Genomic DNA, 23,607 nt, shown 5'->3' on the forward strand with positions numbered 1-23,607 from the left:
TATATGAACATTCCCTAAATTCCCACAATATTTACTCTCTTTCTCGTTCTCTCTGTCTAAGAATGGATTGTTGCTTTTAATATCCTTTTGTTGAGTTGGATCATTGGAATCACCTTCCTCTCCAACATACATTGGGTTCTCTTCCACAAAGGTGGGGCTCACAGGCCAGGGTGGATCTTCTGTTTGTCCTTGGGTCATTGCACAGTCTTCTACTATGAGTCTTGTTGTGAAACCTCCCTGTGAATCTTCACTGAGTCTTCACTAAGCCTTCTGAGCAGTTGGCATCCTGGTTTGTATTCTTATCCTTCCTTGCGCTGGACCTTCTAGAATGTTCTGTGGTGTTTGGCCAATGGGTCTTCAGTTGGGTTCAAATCCATCCAATGGGTCACGCTAATTCCCTTCATTATTGTGTTGCCAGAAGTTGTAAAGTGCAGATACTCTGGCAATCAAGATGCCAGAACGTCTGATCGACATTCTTCCAATACACAACCCTCAGGCTGGTTGTAACTGGTTCCCCTTGAACCTTTGTAACCTAGAGAATAACAAGGTGTAGAGCTGGATGAACACAGCAGGCCAAGCAGCATCAGAGGAGCAGGAAAGCTGACATTTCAGGCCTAGTCCTTCTTCAGAAAATGTACCTTCTTTGTTCCTCGTTTCCACTTTCTTCTGTATCTGATAACTGCTAGCTGCTGCTTAATTCACTTTGGCCAATTTTATGTCAGGCTTGATTTCGACCATGAATCAATTTAAAATGTCCAATTTTGGGCCTTGGTACTTGACCACAGAGGGAAGAACATCTGAAGTGTGTCAGGAAGGATTTTTCTTGATTGGTCCAGAAGTGAATCAAACAGGAAAGAGTCATTGTTAGTTCTAGGGAATCAGGTAGAACATGTAATTCAAATGTCAGTGGAGAGACTATACTATAGCAGTGCATTCACTAGACTAGTAATCCAGAGGCCCAGGCAAATGCTCTGAAGAGACAGGTTCAAAAATCATTACAGTAGTTGGTGAATTTCATATCCAATTCACAAAAAAATTGCAATTGAAAGCTAGTCTCAGATGTCGGGATGATAAAACCACCATTGAGTACTGTCAAAACCATCTGGTTCACTGATGTCCCCGAGAGAAGGAAATATGTGATTCTTATTCAGTCTGTTCTACATGACTTAAGATCCACTGCACTGTGATCAGAGATAATGGGAACTGCAGATGCTGGAGAGTCTGAGATAACAAAGTGTGGAGCTGGATGAACACAGCAGGCCAAGCAGCATATTAGGAACACAAAAGCTGACGTTTCGGGCCTAGACCCTTCATCAGAAAAGGGTTTCTGATGAAAGGTCTAGGCCCAAAACGTCAGCTTTTGTGGCCCTAAGCTGCTGCTTGGCCTGCTGTGGTCATCCAGCTCCATATTTTGTTATCCACCGCACTGAGTTGACTTTTAATTGTCATTTAAATGGCCTCGGTTTAAAGGTGATTAGGGATAGACAATAAATTCTAACCTTGCCAATGACCCCCACATCCAATGAAAGGTGAGTGGGAATTGTAATCATAACATCACAAGATTTAACTTAATTATGCTGAAAGACCGAAGCAATTCAATAGATATAAATAATTAGGACAGCACCAATTTCCATAGATTGGGAAAAAATCAAGCCCAGGTAATGGGGAATCAATGACTGGCATGCAAAATTTGAATCTGAAAAAAGATCAAGACCGTCTTTCAATAGCAGACAGTTCAGGTACATTTGAGAAATGCTGCTATGAGGAGGAAATTAAGTCAAATAAAGCCAGACCTCTCCAGTTGACAAAGAAAAAGAAGAGGAAGAGGAAGGAGAAAAACACTGCATCCAAGAAATGTCAGGCTGACAACCTAACTACATAACAGCTTGAACATAGAAAGTTAAGAGGGGAAGTAGAAAAAAGACAGAGAAACAAGGAAGTAGTATGAGAAGAGGCCATGATTTACTGCTACTTAAGTTACAACTATGCAATCTTTGCCAAGTAAAAAGATGCTGCCTAAGTCACAAAAATACACAGATGGCAAAAATATGACATAACTGTTTAGGTTTGGTAATTATCAGGAAAATAGAAGAGTAGACATAACATTGAATGACAAGCTAAATGATGATAACTGAGTCTAAATTGAGAAACAGTAATACGTTGAGAAAAGCACAACATGAGAAAAACGGGTAAATTCAGAGTAGCTGGTAGGTAGAGTTGTTCCACAAAGATCAATGCTAGAACAACCATATTTTACGATTTAAATTAACAATTTGATCTTTGAAGTCAAAACCACAATTTCTGAACATTCAGATGAGACCAAATTTGGGGAGATACTCGATCAATACAAAAAAGGAGTGATCTTGGAATCCATGTGGGTGGAGGTGAGAAATAAAATGGGAAGACAAAGCTGGTTGGAATTATCTATAAGCCCATGAACAGTACTACCCTGTGAGACGGAGAATAAATCAGGAGATAAGAAGGGCATATAATGAAAGGCAGGATGTAGTCATGGGTGACTTTAATCTTCATTAGGTTGGGGTAGTCAGATTGGCAGAGGTAGTCACAATGAAGAATTCATAACATGCATTTCAAAAAGTTTCCTAGAACAAAGCGTCATTGATCCAGCCAAGGATCAGTTCATTTTGAATCTGGTGACATGCAATAAAGCAGGTTTAACAAACAATGTTAGATTAAAAGATTCCCTAGGAAACTGGGGCCAGAAGGTGTTAGAATTTAGCAATCATTTTAAGAGAGAGGAAATTGATCAGAAACAATTGGGAAAAGCTTAAATAAGATTAAATCCAAAGGAATGAGGGCACAGCTTGCTAGAATTGACAATGAAAATGGTTAAGCAGCAAATACGGTTGAGGAGGTAATGGCAGATGATTAAGAAAATAGTTCATGGCTCACAGGAAAGATGTATCCCAATGCAGAAAGCATTCTAGGAAGGAGATAAACCCCAACCATGGTTAACCACAAGAGCTAAGGATGGCATCAAATTGAAAGAAAAAAACATATGATGCAGCAAAAATTAGTGGGCAAGCAAGAGGTTGGGGAAAGTTTTAAAACCTTACAGAAGATGACAAATAAACCTATTAAAAAGGAAGAAAATAAATTATGGGAGTGAACTTGTAATGTCAAGATGAACAGCAAGAGATCCTTTAAATATATAAAAAGGAAGAGAAAGGCCAAAGTGAACATAGTCCACTTCGTGAATGAGGGTAGAGAAATAATAGTTGGGAACAAGGAAATGGTAAAGGAGTTGAATAAATTCTTTGTATGGTTAGCATAGCAGAACATACTAACAGAATTCCAAAATTACTAAATAATTACACGGTTGGTGTGTTGCCTCCCAGATGCCAGGGTTCGTGATGTCTCTGATCGTGTTTTTGGGATCCTTAAGGGGGAGGGAGAGCAGCCCCAAGTTGTGGTCCACATAGGCACCAACGACATAGGTAGGAAGAGAGATGGGGATTTAAGGCAGAAATTCAGCGAGCTAGGATGGAAGCTTAGAGCAAGGACGAACAGAGTTGTTGTCTCTGGTTTGTTGCCCGTGCCACGTGCTAGTGAGGCGACGAATAGGGAGAGAGAGGAGTTGAACACGTGGCTACAGGGATGGTGCAGGAGGGAGAGTTTTGGACTCTTGGATAATTGGGGCTCTTTCTGGGGTAGGTGGGATCTCTACAAGCAGGATGGTCTTCGTCTGAAGCAGAGGGGTACCGATATCCTGGGGAGGAAATTCACTAAGGCTATTCGGGTGGGTTTAAACTAAATCAGCAGGGCGATGGGAACCAAAATTGTAGTTCGAGTATAGAAAAGGCTAAGAGTAGGGAGGTCCGAAATAAAATTCAGGGACGCAAGATGGCACCGGCAAGCAAGAAATTGGTTTGAAGCGTGTCTACTTCAACGCCAGGAGCATCCGAAATAAGGTGGGTGAACTAGCAGCATGGGATGGTACCTAGGACTTCGATGTTGTGGCCATTTCGGAGACATGGATGGAGCAGGGACAGGAATGGTTGTTGCAGGTTCCGGGATTTAGATGTTTCAGTAAGAACAGAGAAGATGGTAAAAGCGGGGGAGGTGTGGCATTGTTGGTCAAGGACAGTATTACAGTTGCAGAAAGGATGTTTGGGAACTTGTCAACTGAGGTAGTATGAGCTGAGGTTAGAAACAGGAAAGGAGAGGTCACCCTGTTGGGAGTTTTCTACAGGCCTCCGAATAGACCCAGATATGTAGAGGAAAGGATAGCAAAGATGATTCTTGATAGGAGTGAGAGAGACAGGGTAGTTGTCATGGGGGACTTCAACTTTCCAAATATTGACTGGGAGCACTATAGTTCGAGTACTATAGATGGGTCAGTTTTTGTCCAGTGTGTGCAGGAGGGCTTCCTGACACAGTATATAGATAGGCCAACAAGGGGCGGAACCACATTAGATTTGGTACAGGGTAATGAGCCCGGCCAGGTGTTAGATTTGGAAGTAGGTGAGCACTGTGGTGATAGCGATCACAATTCTGTTATGTTTACTTTAATGATGGAAGGGATAGGTGTATACCACAGGGCAAGAGTTATAGCTCGGGGAAAGGCAATTACGATGAGATTAGGCAAGATTTAGGGAGCATAGTATGGGGAAGGAAACTGCAGGGGATGGGCACATTAGAAATGTGGAGCTTATTCAAGGAAAAGCTCCTGTGTGTCCTAGATAAGTATGTACCTGTCAGGCAGGAAGGAAGCTGTAGAGCGCGGGAGCCGTGGTTTACGAAGGAAGTGGAATCTCTGGTCAAGAGGAACAAGAAGGCTTATGTTAGGATGAGATGTGAAGGCTCAATTAGGGCACTTGAGGGTTACAAGGTAGCCAGGAAAGACCTAAAGAGAGAGCTCAGAAGAACCAGGAGGAGACATGAGAAGCTGTTGGCGGATAGGATCAGGATAAACCCGCAGGCTTTCCATAGGTATTTAAGGAATAAAAGAATGACGAGAGTAAGATTAGGGCCAATCAAGAATAGTAGTGGGAAGTTGTGTGTGGAGTCAGAGGAGATAGGGGAAGCACTAAATGAATATTTTTCAACAATATTCACTCGAGAAAACGACAATGTTGTGGAGGAGAATACTGAGATACAGGCTACTAGACTAGGTGGGATTGAGGCTCACAAGGACGAGGTATTGGAAATCCTACAGAGTGTGAAAATAGATAAGTCCCCTAGGCCAGATGGGATTTATCCTAGGATCCTCTGGGAAGCCAGGGAGGAGATTGCCGAGCCTTTGGTATTGATCTTTAACTCGTCATTGTCTACAGGAATAGTGCCAGATGACTGGAGGATAGCAAATGTGGTTCCCCTGTTCAAGAAGGGGAATAGAGACAACCCTGGTAATTATAGACCAGTGAGCTTTACTTCAGTTGTTGGCAAAGTGTTGGAAAAGGTTATAAGAGATAGGATTTTTAATCATGCAGTAAAGAATAATTTGATTAGGGATAGTCAGCATGGTTTTGTGAAGGGTAGGTCATGCTTCACAAACCTTATTGAGTTCTTTGAAAAGGTGACCAAACAGGTAGATGAGAGTAAACCGGTTGATGTGGTGTATATGGATTTCAGCAAGGCTTTCGATAAGGTTCCCCTCAGTAGGCTATTGTACAAAATGCAGAGGAATGGAATTGTGGGAGATATAGCAGTTTGGGTCGGAAATTGGCTTGCTGAAAGAAGACAGAGGGTGGTGGTTGATGGGAAATGTTCATCCTGGAGACCAGTTACTAGTGGTATACCGCAAGGGTTGGTGTTGGGACCACTGCTGTTCGTCATTTATATAAACAACCTGGATGAGGGTGTAAAAGGATGGGTTAGTAAATTTGCAGACGAGACCAAGGTCGGTGGAGTTGTAGATAGTGACGAAGGATGTTGTAGGTTACAGAGAGACATAGATAAGCCGCAGAGCTGGGCTGAGAGGTGGAAAATGGAGTTTAATGCAGTCAACTGTGAGGTGATGCACTTTGGTAGGAGTAACCGGAATGCAAACTACTGGGCTAATGGTAAGATTCTTAGTAGTGTAGATGAGCAGACAGATCTCAGTGTCCATGTGCACAGGTCCTTGAAAGTTGCCACCCAGATTGACAGGGCTGTTAAGAAGGCATACAGTGTTTTAGCTTTTATTAATGGAGGGATCGAGTTCCGGAATCAAGAGGTTTAGCTGCAGCTGTACAAAATTCTGGTGCGGCCGCACTTGGAGTATTGCATACAGTTCTGGTCACGGCATTATAAGAAGAATGTGGAAGCTTTGGAAAGGGTGCAGAGGAGATTTACTAGGATGTTACCTGGTATGGAGGGAAAGTTTATGAGAAAAGGCTGAGGGACTTGAGGCTGTTTTTGTCAGAGAGAAAAAGGTTGAGAGGTGACTTAATTGAGACACATAAGATAATCAGAGGGTTAGATGGGGTGGATAGGGAGACCCTTTTTCCGAGGATGGTGACGGCAAGCACGAGGGGGCACAGCTTTAAATTGAGGGGTGAAAGATATAGGACAGATGTCAGAGGTAGTTTCTTTACTCAGAGAGTAGTAAGGGTATGGAACGCTTTGCCTGCAACGGTAGTAGATTCGCCAACTTTAAGTACATTTAAGTCGTCATTGGACAAGCATATGGACGTACATGGAACAGTGTAGGTTGGACAGGCTTCAGATTGGTATGGCAGGTCGGCACAACATTGAGGGCCGAAGGGCCTGTACTGTGCTGTAATGTTCTTTGTTCTATAATCAAGGGCAAAAAGAGGAGCGGAAATAAAGGCAATGACTATGTCTAGAGAAAAAGTGCGAAGGAATCTAATGGATCTGAAGACCAATCAGTCTCCTGGACCTGATAGGATGCATCCTACGCCTAATGTCTTCGGGTTAAACACGGCCAAGAAAACCTCCAGCTGATTACCACATAGTATCCTCCTTTGGCTGATGAATCAGTACTACTCCACGTTGAACAACACTTGGAGCAAGCACTGAGGGTGGCAAGGGTGTAAAATGTATTCTGGGTGTGGAATTTCAATGTCCACCACCAAAAGTGGTTCAGCAGCAGCACTACCTATCAAGCTGGCTGGATCCTAAAGGACATAATCACTGAACTGGGTCTGCAGAAGGTAGTGAAGAAACCAACACACCAACCAAAATGGAAAAACATATCTAAATTCATCCTTACCAACCTGCCAGTTGCAGATGTATCCATGACAGTATCAACAACATTAACCACCACGCAGTTCTCATTGAGACAAAGTCCCACTTTCATATTTAGAATACCCTCCATAGTGTTGTGCAGCACTATCATCATGCTAAATGGGGCAGAATGTAAATGCACCTAGCAACAGATCAAGACTGAGCATCTAGGAGGTGTTGTGGGGCAATAATAGCAGCAAAATTGTACTCCAGCACATTTTGAAATCTGATGGCCCAGCATATTCCACACTTAACCATTTCCATCAAGCCACAAGATCAACCCTACTCAATGGAGAGTGCAGGAGGATGTGCCAACAACGGCACCAGGCAAGCCTAAAAATAAGGTGTCAACCTTCTGAAGCCTCCAAACAGGACTACATCGATGATGTTATGCAGCATGGTAATGAAACGTCCGTGGAACAACAAACCAGCTCGGCGATCCAACCAACCTCAACACCCACAACCCAAGCTACAAATCTGCTCCAAAACCTTACAGGTCTACCTGCATGCCAAGCAGCATAAACAGCAACTGACAGACTGAGTAAAGTGACAACCAATGGTTGATATACTACAAAGGGATCAGAATTAAGTTCTGCGGTCATGCCACATCCAGATAGTGGATAATTATACAACTCACTGGAGGAGAGGGGTCCACAAAAATACCCATCCTCGATGGAAAAGCCCTATTTTGTATATTCCAGCAAAATCAATAGGCTCTCCCTATCTACTCCAGCAAACCCTTTCATTACCTCAAGCACATTAATTAGATCAGAACTTAATGTTTGATATTTAAGGGAATACAAGCCTAGTCTATACAACGTGTGCTCATGTTTAAAACTTTGAGCCCCAGAATCATTCTTATGAATCTATGCTCCATCCCCTCCAAGGCTTCTAGAGAAGTGAACGTTAATATCGAATGCAGTATACGCAACACCTGACTCCTCAAAGCCTGTCCATCATCTACAAGGCACAAGTCAGGAGTGTGACGGTGTGCTCCCCACTTGCCTGGATGAGGGCAGCTCCAACAGCACTCAAGAAGCTTGACACCATCAGGACAAAGGTGCCCACTTGACTGGCACCACATCCACAGGCATCCACTCTCTCCACCACTGGCACTCAGAAGCAGAAATGTGTACTATCTACATGATAATCGCAAAAATTCACTGAAGATCCTCAGACAGGATCTTCCAAGCCTATGACCACTTCCATCTAGGAGGGCAAGGCAAGAAGATAATGGGAAGACCGCCACCTGCACGTTCCCCTCCATGTCACTCACCAAGCTGACTTGGAAATATATTACCGTTTCCTTAACATCGCTGGTTCAAAATCCTGCAATTCCCTCTCTAAGGGCACCATGCTTCAATACTATAGCAGGTTGACTGCAGCAGTTCAAGAAGGCAGCTCACTACCACCATCTCAAAGGCAACTAGGGACAGGCAATAAATGATCTTCAGTCGCAGACATTCATATCCCACAAGCAAAAAAAAGGCAAGCAGAGTGTTGGCCTTTATTTCAAAGGGAATGGAGTTTAAAAGTCAGGCACTTTTGCTCAAACTATTCAAGGAACTGGTCAGACCACAGTTGGAATACTGTTACCAGCTTTGAGTGTGTAAGGAAATATATACGAACATTGCAGGCAGTCCAGCGATGGTTCACCTAGGCTGATAATAGGTATGGAGAAATTGTCTTATGAGGACAAGTTGAGTAGGTTGGGCCTGTACTTAGCATGAATGCGGAAAGATGGTTTCCGCTTGTGGGACAGTCTAGAAGCAGAAGACAATCTCAGAAGAAGGGGTTGCACATTTAAGAGGTGAAGAGGAATTTCTTCATACAGAGCATAGTGAATCTGTGGAATTCTTTATTCCAGAGAGCTGATGAGGCTAAGTTGTTAAGTACATTCAGGGCTGAGACAAACATATTCAGTAAGGAAATCAGAGTTATACGGAAATGGCAGGAAAGTGGAGGTGAAGATCCGACAAAACCACATTGAGTGGTATAGCAGACTCAATGGGCTCAATGTCCTACTTCTATCCTACCTATATCTTGTGATTTTAAGATGTTAAAAGACCCAAAATGTGGGCAAATCATTGTCAAATCAAGTGCAACACAAATAAACATAGGATAATATATTTTGATAGGTAGAATAAAGAGATCTTATTAATACATAGAAGGTGCAAATCTAGATGACTAAGGAATTTTGGACTACCAATGATTAAGAAAGTCATAAAATAAGCAAGGCTGAGTTCTTTTATGTACTTGGCTCTATTTCTAAATTGATAGAATTGAAAAGTAGGAAAGTTATGTTCAGCATATATCAAATCTTGGTTAGAACATACTGAAAAGCATATTTCTGGCTTTGGTCACCATATCGTAAAAAAGATAGAGACACACTGGGGAGATTGCAAAGTGGGCTTAAAGGACAATATGAGGAATAAGTAAGTACATATATCTGGAAAAGAATAGACTGCCTCTTTTCTCTTAGGATAAGGTGGCTAAAGGGGCAACTCATTTGCGGTCCTTAAAATTATTAATAACTTTAGCACATTGAATACAGACAGGACTTTTCATAATGTAATGGCATAATTAAGGGACATCAATAAATCGTTAATTTATAAAAAAGTTATATCAGTCAAGAGGGATGAGAACATGTAATAAAAAACAGAAAATGCTAGGTAAATTCCGCAGTCTGGAAACATCAGTGGAGACAGAAAAACAGGTAAAACTTCAATTCCATTATGACTTCTCCAGAACTGAAAGGGGCTAGTAAATTGTATTTTTCATGCTATTAACAGAGGGAGAGGAGGAATGAATGCAACAGATTAAAATGGTGTCCAAAGCAAAAGACAACATGAGTATTGATGGTGGTAAGAAAAACAGAAATGTAAATTAGTTGTAAATGATAGTTGTAAAAAGGAGGAAGTGAGTCCTCTATGCAGATAGCAAAGTCAATAAGACACAAAGAAAACACTAGTCGGGTGTTTAACTAAACTGAATGGCCAAAATCAAGTTGGTCTACATCTGGTCTCGCCAATGTAAAGGAAGACACACTGTGAGCAGTAAATATAGTACAGTAGATCTAAATAAGTACAGGTAAACCACAGGTGCACCTGGTGGTGTTTTTAAGGCCTTTAACAGGAGATAAAAAGGGAAAGTGTTTCCCATCTGTGTATGCATAGGAAGGTGCCATTGGGTAAGGATGTGATGGAAGGGATAGAGGAGTGAACCAGGATTTTGCACAGGGAATGGTCCCTGCGGAATACTGAGAATGGAGGCAAGTGGAGGGAAGGGGAAAATGTGTTTCATGGTTGAATCCTGGTAGAGGTAATTAAAATGGCAGAGGATGATCCTTTGAATGCAGAAACTGGAGAGGTGGAAAATGAAGAAGAGGGAACATTATCGTTGATTTGGGACAACAGAATTACAGAAAATGGGCTGGACACTGTTGAGGGCCCTGTAAACCATTGTAGGGAGCAAACCTCATTTGATGAAAAAGGAGAACTTTTCAGAGGCACCCTTTGGAAGATGGCATCATCAGAACAGATGTGAAGAAGGAGAAACTGATGCAATGGAAGCAAGGTACAAGGATGTGCAGTCAATATAACTGTGGAAGTCAGTGGGTTTATAATGGATGTTTGTGGACAGCCTACTTCCAGATGTGGAAACAGTGAAGTCAAGAAATGGGAAGGAAATGCTGGAAAAATTCAGCAGGTCCAGCAGCACCTGTGGAGAAGAAACAAAAGTTTACATTTTGAGTCCAATATGACTCTTATTCAGAACTGGACTTCAGACTACAGCATTTTCTGCTTTAATTTCGCAGATTTCCAACTGAAAACAAAGCTTATTTGGTCAAATTCTCAGCCATCACAGAGACTACTCCTGTTGTTTAATTCCGCTCTGCTAAAGTTACTGCATTGTTAATAATTGCTAAGTCTTTTGGTTTAAGTGATAAACCCAGAGTCTAGAATCAATCATTCACAAAGCCTGGAACTGGTTATTCAAAAAAGTCTGCTTAGGGACCACTGGGATTAATTCTGATGACTTTTGAAGGCTTTAATTCCACTGTATTGCAAATACAGAGGTAGGGAGCTTGATTTGATTCAGATGTCTGTGTCAGTGCTGTAACAGTCTCCTTTAATTATGCTTATTACAAAAATCAAAAATATGGCAAAAGAAAAATCAAGAGATGAAACAGAGTAACCAAATTGACTGTAATATTACAACAGAGAAAGCAAATTAAATAACTTCAGGCAACCTGTTCTGAGTTCAAGGAGTGAAATCTGTCCCTGTGGCATTAAAGACAGCAACTGGACATCAAAGTCCAGATGAGCCTCGTGAGCTTCAAAACAGTCTGCCTTTTTCTTGAATATGTAATGAGTTTGAAAGGAAGCCCCTTCTCCTTTCAGCCCATCTCATGGCTTACAAGGCAACTTGGAACTTTCACAAACCACAGATTTCCTCTAGTGTCACTCATCAATTACAGTGGAATATCAGAGGGATCCCGAAGAAGTTTAGACGCCTTATTCTCCCACACTTAAAATATATTGCAATGCAGATTCAGAAGTCATAGAGTCATAGAATGCCAACAGTGTGGAAGCAGGCCATTCAGTCCATTGAGTCTACACTAACTCTCCAAACAGCATCTCATCCAGACCCACCACCGACCCTATCCTGTGACCCTGCATTTCCCATAGCTAATCCACCAAGCCTGCACACCTTTGGACAGTGGGAGGAAACTACAGTCCCCAGACAAAATCCATACAGACATGGGGAGAATGTGCAAACTCCACACAGGCAGTTACCCAAGGCTGGAATCAAATGCGGGTCCCTGGCGCTGTTAGGCAGCAGTGATAACCACTGAGTCAGCTTATCTATCTCTGGTATCATGTTGCCTGGTATCTATCACTGAGAATTTAGCCCTTCCCTCAGAATGTTGTCCCAATATATCAATGGTTTAGTGAGATCAAGATATAGAATATTCAGTCTCATTGCTTTTGTCTCACCAATGAGTTCTGAATGTACATCTATATCATTAAGCTGGGTGGCAGTGTGTGCTATGGAGGAGGATGTTAAAAGGCTGCTGGGTGACTTGGACAAACTGGCTGAATGAGCAAATATTGGCAAATGCAAAACAATGTGGATAATTGTGAGGTTATCCTCTTTGGTCACAAAAACAGGAAGACAGATTATTACCTGAATGGTGGCAGTTTAGGAAAAGGTGAGGTGTAATGAGACCTGGGTATCATGGAGGAACAGTCGCTGAAGGTTGGCCAGCAGGTACAACAAGCAGTGAGGAAAGATAATGGCATACAGGCCTTCATAGCAAAAGTATTTGAGTATCGGAGTAAAGATGTTTTGCTGCAGTTCTACAGGGCCTTGGTCAGGCCACACTTGAGTATTCTGTGCAATTTTGGTCTCCCAGTCTGAGGAAGGACATTCTTGCTATTGAGGGAGTCCAGCGTTAGTTCAACAGACTGAATCCTGGGATGGCAGGACAGACATATGAGAAAAGGCCGGATCAACTGGGCTAGGTATTTGCTGGAATGTAGAAGGAGGAGGACGGAATCATAGAAACATAAAATCCTGATAGGACTGGAAAGGCTAGACGTGGAAAAAGTGTTCCCCATGTTGGGGATGTCCAGAATTAGGGGTCACAGTCTAAGGGTAAGGGGTAAACCATTCAGGACTGAGTTCAGGAGGAATTTCTTCACTCAGAGCACTGTGAACCTGTGGAATTCTCGCCCACAGGAAGCTGTTGGGGCCAGTTTTTAGATTAGATTAGACTCCCTACAGTGTACGAACAAGCCCTTCGGCCCAACAAGTCCACAACGCCCCTTGAAGCATCCCACCCAGACCCATCTGCCTATAACCCACACACTCCTGAACACTACGGGCAATTTAGCATGGCCAATCCATCTAGCCTTCACATCTTTGGACTGTGGGAAGAAACCGGAGCACACGCAGACACGGGGAGAATGTGCAAACTCCGCACAGACAGTCACCCGAGGCTGGAATCGAACCCGGGTCCCTGGCGCTGTGAGGCTGCTGTGATACCCACTGAGCCACCATGCTGCCCTAATTTATTATGTATATTTAAGAGAGAGCTATATGTGGGCCTGGTGCCTAAAGGGATCAAGGGGTATTAAAAGAAAGCAGGGATACTGAAATCGCATGATCAGCCAAGATCATGCAGCACAGGGTCAAGTTGCCCGCTCATCCACCTGTTTTAAATGTTTTATTTTCTATGCACATCTGTATAGATCTGTACATCTATACAGACACTGACTGGAACTCACAATGATTGCTTCATAGAATCACAGAATCCCTACAGTGTGCAAACAGGCCCTTCAACCCAACAAGTCCACACCGACCATCACAGCATCCTCCCCAGACCCATACCCCTATAACCCATCTCATCTACACATCCCTGAACGGTACGGGCAATTTGGCATGGCCAATCCACCTACCCTGCACGTCTTTGGACTGTGGGAGGAAACCAGAGCACCTGGAGGACGTGCAAACTCCACACAGACAGTCGTTCAAGGATGGAATCAAACCCGGGTTTGTGGTGCTGTAAGGCTGCAGTGCTAACCACTGAGCCACCGTGCCGCCCTAAGCGAAGACACATCGTCCCCGTGTGGGTTTGAGCCACCAACCTTTCAGTTAATAACTGCACGCGCTAACGGATTGCACTACAGAGACATGCAAATTGCTGCATGATCTGACAAATAGTCAATATGGGTACCGTTTCCATTACATAACAACATAAGAACTAGGTGCAGGAATAGACAAATTCAGCCCTTGAGCCAATTTACATCATAAGACTGTAAGAAACAGGAACAGGCATAGGTTGTTCCGCACCCCAAGCCTATAGAAGGGCTGATCCAACATTCCTCATATCCAATTTCCTGCATTTTCCCTTGATCCACATACTAATCAAGATTCTACCATTTGATTTGACCACAGTTGATCTCATCTGAGCCTCAACACATTTCTGTTCACTCTCCATAACCCTTCAACTCATTTCCAATTAAAAATATATCTCCTCCTTAAACTTAATATCCCAGCATCCACTTTCCTGTGGAGTAGTGAGTTCCACAGATTCATGATCTTTTCAGCGAAGTAATTTCTCCTTATCTCTATTTTAAATCTGCTACTCCTACCCTAAAACTATGACATTTCATTCTAGATTGCTTCACATAAGGAAACATTCTTGCTACATCTACTTTGTCAATCCCTTTTAGCATCTTATATACCTCAATTTGACCTCTTCTCACCTTTCTAAAGTCCAGAGAGTACGGGCCTAAACTGATCAATCTCTCTTTGTAAGACAAAACCCTCATCTCTAAAAACAATTTAGTGAACCTCCTCTGAACTGCCTCCAAAAGAACTCTGTCCCTCCTTGAATAAGTAGACCAGAATTGTACAGAATACTCCAGGTGCAGTCTCATCAATGCTTTGTACAGTTGCAGCAACATTTTCCTATTTTTATACTCTAATCCTTTAGCAATAAATGCCAAAATGCCATCTGTCTTCCTCATTAACTTCCGTACCTGCATACAAGTTTTCTGCAATTCATATTCAGATTGCAACTCATATTTAATGAAATACATGTGTAATCCAACAATGAATTTAATTAATCATTGCCCATTTCTTTTCTTCAATCTGAAAAAAGAAAGTATTCTAGAATAAATTATACTGTTCAGAATGTGCAATTATAAATATACAGTTCTTACACTTTTCATTTTTTCTCTATTAAAATCATTGTGAAAATGGGGCTATCAATTAATTATTCAACTTTCATCATTCGAGTTTAATAACAGCTTTTATGGACTAAAAATATGTTTTAAAAAACAATTTGTTGATAAGCCTGTGCAACCCAGATAGAATGCTCAAAACTTAGCTGCCTTGTAACTAGCATTTTAATCAACAGACACCAAAACTCAATGAGGTGTCAAGAAATTTGTATCCCCTGCTTTACTCACACTTGCTTGATAACTGCACATATTGAGAGATGAAATGTTGCCTACAACTAGTCAGATTGAAACAGTAACACAAACACCAAATTTGTAAAGAAATAATCTCAGAACAGCACCCTTTGAGCAAAAAGAGAGAACACGCACATGGCCTGATAACATGAATAATACCGAATGCTGTTCTTCTTTCTCACAAGCTCAGACTCAATCACAGCAGTGAAAAGGCAACTTGGATAAATGATCACTCACTGAGAGCTCAAAAATTGCAAATTGTGCCACTGCTAAAGAAACAGAACTGTAAAAGAACTGGATTAAAGGTATTTCATTCTCAAATCCCGAAGGGGTCTGAAGATCTGTAACTGCATTAATCACCATTACCATTTGTCTGCACTGTACATCCTCTATTCTTTGTAAGCTCATTACACATATTAATGTCTGTTTGATGTCACATTTTATGACTTTTCAGAACAAATAATAAAGTAACAAATCTTCACTGTCCTTCACATAAGAAGTCATTGAAACAGGCTTTCCACTTTTGTTCTGATTAACTAAGTTTAATTGAAGTGTCATAGCTAGGCGCTCAAAATGAAAAAAATCAAGAGAAAATTTGCTGCAACTCACTGAGAGGTTTTAAAAACATAGGATGATGTCAACCTCATTTGGTTGCTATACATCAGAGCAACACTGGCGAAGTGCCAAATAATTGTCAGAAAGTGCCATTCTGGTTGTCAGCATGTTCCCATTTGGGAAATGACAGGGTTAGAATTAGAAAGAGGGAAGAACAAAGGGTAGGTGATTGTGGGTGGCCTATTATCACAAATACAGGGACAATTAACACCAGTGTTCAAGTCAACTGGAATTTACAGGTTAGTCAATGGGAATCTAAGTGCAACTGAAGCCTGGGTGACGTATTTATTCATTGTAAGAGATCACTTTTTTTTGAAAACATAAATTAAAATGGGAGTTGGACTTCTATAGATGTTAAAAAAGGTTTTATAACTTGAAAATGGAGTGCTACATATGTCTTGATACAATGTCACTGTGTGGCACCAAGAGTTTTGAGTTAGAGATTTTCTGCCTGACAACCTCATTGGTTGAGCTGCAGCATTTCAAAAATCTACAGTCACAGGACAGTAGATGAGGGAAACCTTTGCACCTGCAGACAGAAAACGTGCATCTTCCTCTTTCTCAGGGTAAAGGAAAAACCAGAAAGGGTTTTTTTTAAAAAAATTACAAAACAAGAAAAGACCTAGTTCTGCCAAATCAGCAAATTAAAGAATGATTGTCACCCTATAGTGAACAGCATAAAATCAAAAGGACTATGAGGAAATAACTTTGAACCTTGTGGTCTGGATTTCTCTCTGCAAAATGTTGTTTACCCTGTCTAAACTCTTTTTTTTCCCAACCACAGTAAATGCATTAAACCATTTAGCTTTGGTCTATGTTAACTGTGATTCAGTGCGTATACTTACGGGTTTTTGAAAGGGTTTAGTTTAAGTTGCAAACAATTAGATTAGGAATCCTTTCTTTGCCCTTATTAAGTGTGTTTCAATAAATGTAGAGTTGACTTATTGTTATTGACAAAATCCAAGGGGAATTGCTCTTATCCTGAGTATCAGTCAATCAAGAAAACTGGTCATTTTGGTGGTCTCATTGAGATTTTATAGAATTGTAAGTTTTGCAATTGACTGTGGAACAGTGGAGCATAATTATCAGCACACACTTGACAGTTAAGTTGTGACACCGTACATGGGTGAGGGTGTTATACCTGGGTCAGCATTTATTGCTTCTTACAATTTGCTGCCTTCTTGAAACGTTGTAGTCCTTGGGATATAGGATACTCATATTTAAGAAGAAAGAGCCATGATTTTCACCCCCAATGATGGAATGATAATATAATTCCAAATCTAGATGATATGTAATTGGAGAGAAACTTGTGGGTGATGGTGTTCCCATGCATCTGTTGCCATCATCCATGTAGGTGGAATAGGTTGCGGGTTTGGAATGTGTTTTGAAGGGATCTATGTGAGTTGTTCTAGTGTATCTTGCATATGTGGCACAGCACTGTCACTGTGCAGCAGCTATGAAGAGAGTGAATGTTGAAGACTTTGGTTGAGATGCCAATCAAGAAGGCTGTTTTCTGCTGGACGATTGACTTTCTTAAGTAAAAACCAAAAGAACTGTGGATGCTGTAAATCAGGAACAAAAACAAAGTTGCTGAAAAAGCTCAGCAGGTCTAGCAGCATTTGTGAAGGAAAAAACAGATTTAACGTTTCAGGTCCAGTGACCCTTCCAGATAACTATTCTGAGGAAGGGTCATTGGGCCTGAAACGTTAACTCTGTTTTTCTCTTCACAGATGCTGCCAGACCTGGTGACTTTCTTAAGTGTTGAGGAAACATCAAGCATCCATGCAAATGGATAGTCTTCCATCACATTCTTGCCTTGTGGTGGACAGGCATTGGAGGAGACAGGAGGGGTGTTACCCAACACAGAATTCCTAGCCTCAGAAGTATTGTTCTAATCACTGGCTGTTCCAGTTCAGGATCCAGTCAATGGTAACCCCCAAAGGAAATAGTACACAATTACTGGCCGCCAATTTCAGACACCGAGACAAATACATTTGTAGTGACAGCTGAAGCCATTGTGAATGCTTATCTAGCATTCAAAAGTAATAACAGTTTCACCTCAGCACGTGGTCTATTAATCCAAAACAAGTGAAACTTTTAAAATGCTATAATGACAGAAAGTGTCTCCTGACCTCACTGCTAAGTCTTTCCTTACTCAGGGTAAGGAGCTCCCAAGAGCATGACTGAAGGGATTGCTGGAACACACAAGTCTTTTGAATATATCATGGCAAATCACAGAGAACATAAGGTATCAATATGCAATAATGCAAATTCATTATCTTTTAACCTGTCCAATTTAACCACTCACAGGTAAGATAGCAAAGCAGGTATAAAAACTATAGATATTTTCAATTCTTCCACTGTTGACTAGGTGCCTTGAAACCTTCTCCGGTCTGTAAATCTCTTGATTCACACTTAAATTTCAAAGCCTTCTTCAAGATGCCTACAGTCAGCCTATCTCCTCAATAGATTGTCAGAAAGACTACTATAATTCTCAACATAAATACCTCTCACTACATCCCACCAACATAACGACTTCTCCTTTGATTTGCAACTCTAAATCTGGTAAGCTATTCAAAACAATTTTTCTTGTGCCATCCCACATTTCTAAAACTTCAATTTCCACATTAGTACATTATCCCTTGGTATATACAGTTGCAGAAACTGCTGCAGAGAAAAGTCCACAACATAGCCAATTTAAAAACAGGTGAAACTTGTTTTGGATAGCTGAACCTGCCAGCAATCCATTGTCATCACTTGAGGTTGAAATCTTTTCAATCTTCAGCAACAGGTTCCTGCAAAAAATTTACTGAGCTAGGCTAAACAAATAAACAAAACGAACAATAAGTGCAGTTTTACAACTGAGATGTAATCACAATTCTGTTCAATGTAATTACTGGAATAACGATGGAAAGTTCGCAATATCTATTTACTAGCACACTTAAGAAAGACCTAAAGTTAAACAACACCTGAGAACTGCTAGCCATTTACTAAAACTAAAGGCTAGCTCTTTCCTTTTAGTACTGTTACTGTATTTTTGTGTTTTAATCTCAACTGTTATCTGAAATAGAAGTTCCAGAAGAAAAAGCAGCATTTTAAAATAAATGGTGTATCCTTGTTTGTCATAATTTGACAAGTAGCTAAACCATCAGAAATATGCACTGATTCCTTTACAAATAGTGACAACTGTTGATCTTGGAATTATTATTTTTCACATTCTTATTAGCTCCTGGGGGCGGGTGCGGAGACAAAGAATTAAGGACACCCTTGAAATGTAACGCTTCAAAAATCAGTTGCCCCCAGTTGCTAAATGTTTGTTTTTGCTTTGTGAAATGTGGGTTCATTGTGTCAAGACCACTACCAATTCATTCACACTTTCACTGCTCTGAAATGTTATCTATCCTTCTCTCCAGTAAAACTTTTTCTCTCTCTTTTCTCTTTACTTCCTAAATTTTGCAGTGAACAATCCTGCAGTGAATTTTCCCTCCTGTTCATTCAAGGATCCAAACATGCCACAATCTTTCTGCGTTAAAATGAAAACTCATCAACAGTTTCCTAATTCATTTGTTCCTCAGGCCCTCTAAACTATAGAACTCTTCACCCTCCCTGTCCTCCCTCACATTTTCAAGAATTAGGTTAACAAGTATTCGTTGAATCACAGTGCAAACAGATACGGAGAAAAGTCAGGTAAGTGGAGTTGAGGCAGAGATCAACTATAACAAGGATAGCTTGGAGAGGCTGAAGCAAAAACAGAAAGTGCTAGAGAATTGCAGGAGATCTGGCAGCATCTGTGGAGAGAAAAATAGTTAGTGCTGCAAGTCTGGTGACCCTTCATCAGAAACAATTCTGACAAAGAAATTTTGGACTTGAGACATTAGCTCCGTTTTCTCTCCACAAATGCTACCACACCCCCTGAATTTCTCCAGTACTTTCTGTTTTCAAATGGATCGCCAGCACCTGCAACTCTTTGCTTTATTTTCGCTTGGAGAGGGTGAATTGCCCAATCCTGCTCCTATACCTTCTATGTCTCTACCAAAAAGGTTTAAAAGGTTAATGAGAAATGAATTAAATCAATGATTTTAACTTATCTCAACAGCTTCTGTAAATTTTCCAATCTTTGTGCTGTTGTAAACAATGAGCTTAGGCTGTCAACCAGAACTGTGAACCTCTTAATACAACAGTGAAAATAAAATGGCTTTGAATGATGCATTGCAAACAGGAAGAAAACAAAAATATATCCATTTTACACAGTTCTTTACTGAACAAGAAACTCCGTATATTAACCCACCGCTTGCTTTATGAAATTGATATTGTACAACATTATAAATGTACAAGTATTTAATGACACAATAGTAGCCTTAAATACAAAGTTAACTTTAAACTCACCAAATGATGGCACTTGATATCCCTTTTGACTTTCAGTGGTAAGCAACAATTTACTTTGAGTTCTGCCAACATTGCTGTCAGATAACAATTCTTTGTGCGCTCTTGTGACAGTTGGTGACTGTGGAATACTGGGAAGGGTTCGAGACTTTGCCAGCAGTGGCCGCTGCAACTTCCTGTCTAAAGATCTAAGGAGAGACCACAAGTGCAATTCCACCTTAATGCACAAAAAAATGCAGCCTGTTGTTATTATTATTATTATTATTATTAGCAAGAGAAGAACAGCTGAATACATTTATTCTACAAAGTAATTTAAGTTTCCAATACATAATTTGGTCATAAAATTGTGTGTTTCGTGGGATTCATCAATATGGTATTTGTTAAAACAATAAAAACAAACAAAAAAAACAATAATCATATAAGAGTTTGTTCAGTTTGTCTGATGGTAATTTAGTGTCATAAGAGATCCTTATCTCTATGGTAACAAGCTATAAACTAAGCCTTTTAAAGACAGAAAGCTTAAGAAACATTACCCTATGGCACATAACAAATTGAGAAACGTCACTGCAGCTTCAGCTTTAATCAATCACAGATAAGAAAGCAAAACAGATTTGTGAAGTAAGCCAAACTGCCCTCTACTCTGACCTAACAACATGCTTGCACTTCAGTTTCAGACACAGGACCTAGTGTGCAATTTTAATAATGCTAGTTTTCACATCAGTAATCGCTCAGAGGGGCAATTTTTAGTAGAATTCTGAAACAGTCTCATTGTTGCTATGGAAACATCACTGGTTGAGAACATGTATAGTCAGTCTTATTGAGAATATCAATGTTTTTGCAAAACCAATTCCAAGTGGCAAAGCATTCAACACTGACATAAGAAATTACGTACAACCTAAATAAATTGACCAGACATGCAGTCCATTTTACTTCATATGACAATTATAGCTCTCCCTCCCAACTCCATGCTATATGCCATAGAAGTGATGGCATTATTTACATAAGTTATATTTTTACCCAAAAGTGTACACAAAACTGCCACAACATCATGCATAATACGTTTTCACACTTAGGGTGCTTTTACCAGACAGACTTATCGAACACATCATCTTTTGTTAATCTTTCCAATGCATAATTTATTATTCCAATTGAAACTTTACTTGATTATTATGTTTTAGAATTGTACTTTTTGGTAAATGCGATTATTATAGCTTGGGTCAGCAGCTTCACATGTAAGGTAAAAGAATGCAGTGACGTGATCAGTTTAAGTATCTCCTTCACAGTACGTTTGCAAGGTTCGAGTGTCATAGATTGGAGAAAGAGTCAGGTCGCTCTATTCAGAGAGGCTTGCAATAGGTATTGACACATGGGCATAATGTCAACAGTTTATAACTTGGGAACAAATGGACGCCAAGCCTCCCAAAGTCCCGGAAAGATGCTATGGATAGAGTGGGAAACAGTTAAGCTTAAACTATTCCTTTATTTCAAAGATGAAAGGAAGTTGGAGTCAAAGCTAACTAAATCAGCATTTCCAGTAAGATACATTGCAACAGAAAAGAGAGAGGTGATGAAATGACATTTCCCGTAAATCAATGAATGTCACAATCAACAGGTATGGTTTTGTTTTGTTTGTGCTGTAGCCAACTGAGAGGAGATGGCAAAAGATACAATCAGCCAGCCTGCAGCTTAAGCAGAGAAAATGCTGTCACTGTTGTTCACCACGCAGGATGCAAGTGGAAAGTCATGTTCAGACTGAATTTCTGAGAAATTAAAGGAAGCTGGAAGACTTCCCTAGTTTGGACCTAGAGAAAGAAACCTATTGTATGACCCTCACTGTAAGAGATAGTTTTGGTCATTGGGGAAGTAAAATAGAAGCAGCCCCTGGGAACAACCGTGAACTGTTTTTTAAAAGAACTATAATTCTATGGACAGTGAAAAGTAAAAGAGAATTGTTTATTTCTATAGGTTAAAGTATAAATTGCCTATAAAGTGAAACTTGTTTAGTCTTTAGTGTTTACTTAGTTTTAAAATGTGATGTCTTAGTATATTGTTGTTTTATCTGTTAAGTGGAAGTTTAGATCTCTCTATGAAAGTTATCAGTCTCTGTGGAGACCGTAACAAAATGTACATAGTGAATTTTTCCATAAAGAAATGTTATATTTATAACAATGTAAATGTATGTCCTAATTGCTAATCGTTTACTCCTTCTAAAATGTTTTCCAATGGGAGTAAGAGGTCAGGTGGGCGGTTATTATATGTAACTAGAGCTGAGTCGGTAGGTAGCCATTCAACTACATGCACTAGGGAATTGATACAAAAATTGATTGAACCAGGATGGTGCAGAATGCAGTACTAGCCATTTAACTGAACTGGTTGGGAGTTTTTGATATGACATCATGCATCCATCATCAGTGCCAATTCCCAGCATTGCCAGGCTGCTGGTCTCTGTCTCAGCATAGTTACAGAGCTGAGTGGAAACAAATTGCTGAACATTAGTAAGGCACGTGATTGTCAGCCACCCAAAACTGTTGAGCTGAAGACTATAGATTCTTAGGACTTGTAACAGAAAGACAGGGTGTCTTGTGGCACAACAAATAGCATCTTCGCCTCTGAGCTAAAAGATCTGGGTTCAAACCTTACTCCAAATCTTGAAGGCCAAGGAAGGTGCATTTGTAACATGGCCAAACAGATGGAACATCAGATGAAAAAAGTAAGAACAATGGATGCTGGAAATTAGAAACCAAAACAGAAATTGCCAGAAAAGCTCAGCAGGTCTGGCGGCATCTGTGAAGAGCAATCGGAGTTAATACGCTGGTCCAGTGACCCTTTCTCAGAACTGAAAGGATAGAATATCAATTTGTTAATCTTCCCAACATACGCCAATGGCAGACAGTAAGAATGAAAGATTCCTTAGATTCCCGTTTCCTAGAAAAGAAACTGGAGTCTCTATCATCACAATCAACCGCTACAACACACAACTGTACAAGATATATTGTCCACACCAATCCAGGTTCCTTGAGGGGTTGGTTAGCCAGATAGCTAGGTATAGATCAGATTGGTGCCATTAGCATGGGGTTTCATCACTGTACCATCTGTTATGGATTCAAAACTCTCCTTCTTGACAAACCCATAATCATGATGCCATGGATTGGATCTGACTACTCAAGAAGAACACAAAATTCTTTTTATACTTGGCATGATTGACAAATGGATTCCACATAGTAAAGTGGTGGCGAAAATCCGGAAAGCATGAGAGAGTTGAAGAAATGGTAAAATGGAGGGCAATGTTGGGGTCCTTCTGAATGGTTGAGTTTAGATGGGCCATAAATTAATTCCTGATGTATAATTAACTTGTCCAACTGAAAAGCCTAATTACACACTCTAAAATTATTCCACGCTGTATTGACTTTGAACTACCAATGTACTTCCAGAC

At 40.6% G+C, this 23,607-nt stretch overlaps 1 protein-coding gene across 1 annotated transcript in view; it reads right to left on the bottom strand.

The window, feature by feature from the left end:
- LOC125462329 (ankyrin repeat and fibronectin type-III domain-containing protein 1-like) overlaps nucleotides 1-23,607 on the bottom strand; it is a 753,498-nt gene that overhangs the window by 704,664 nt on the left and 25,227 nt on the right. Inside the window, exon 2 of the mRNA XM_048552254.2 lies at nucleotides 20,178-20,362. Coding sequence (XP_048408211.1) covers nucleotides 20,178-20,362 — 185 coding nt within the window. The remainder of the gene's footprint in view (nucleotides 1-20,177; nucleotides 20,363-23,607) is intronic.

This window comes from Stegostoma tigrinum, chromosome 23 (assembly GCF_030684315.1).
Source record: "Stegostoma tigrinum isolate sSteTig4 chromosome 23, sSteTig4.hap1, whole genome shotgun sequence".
NCBI lineage: Eukaryota > Metazoa > Chordata > Chondrichthyes > Orectolobiformes > Stegostomatidae > Stegostoma > Stegostoma tigrinum.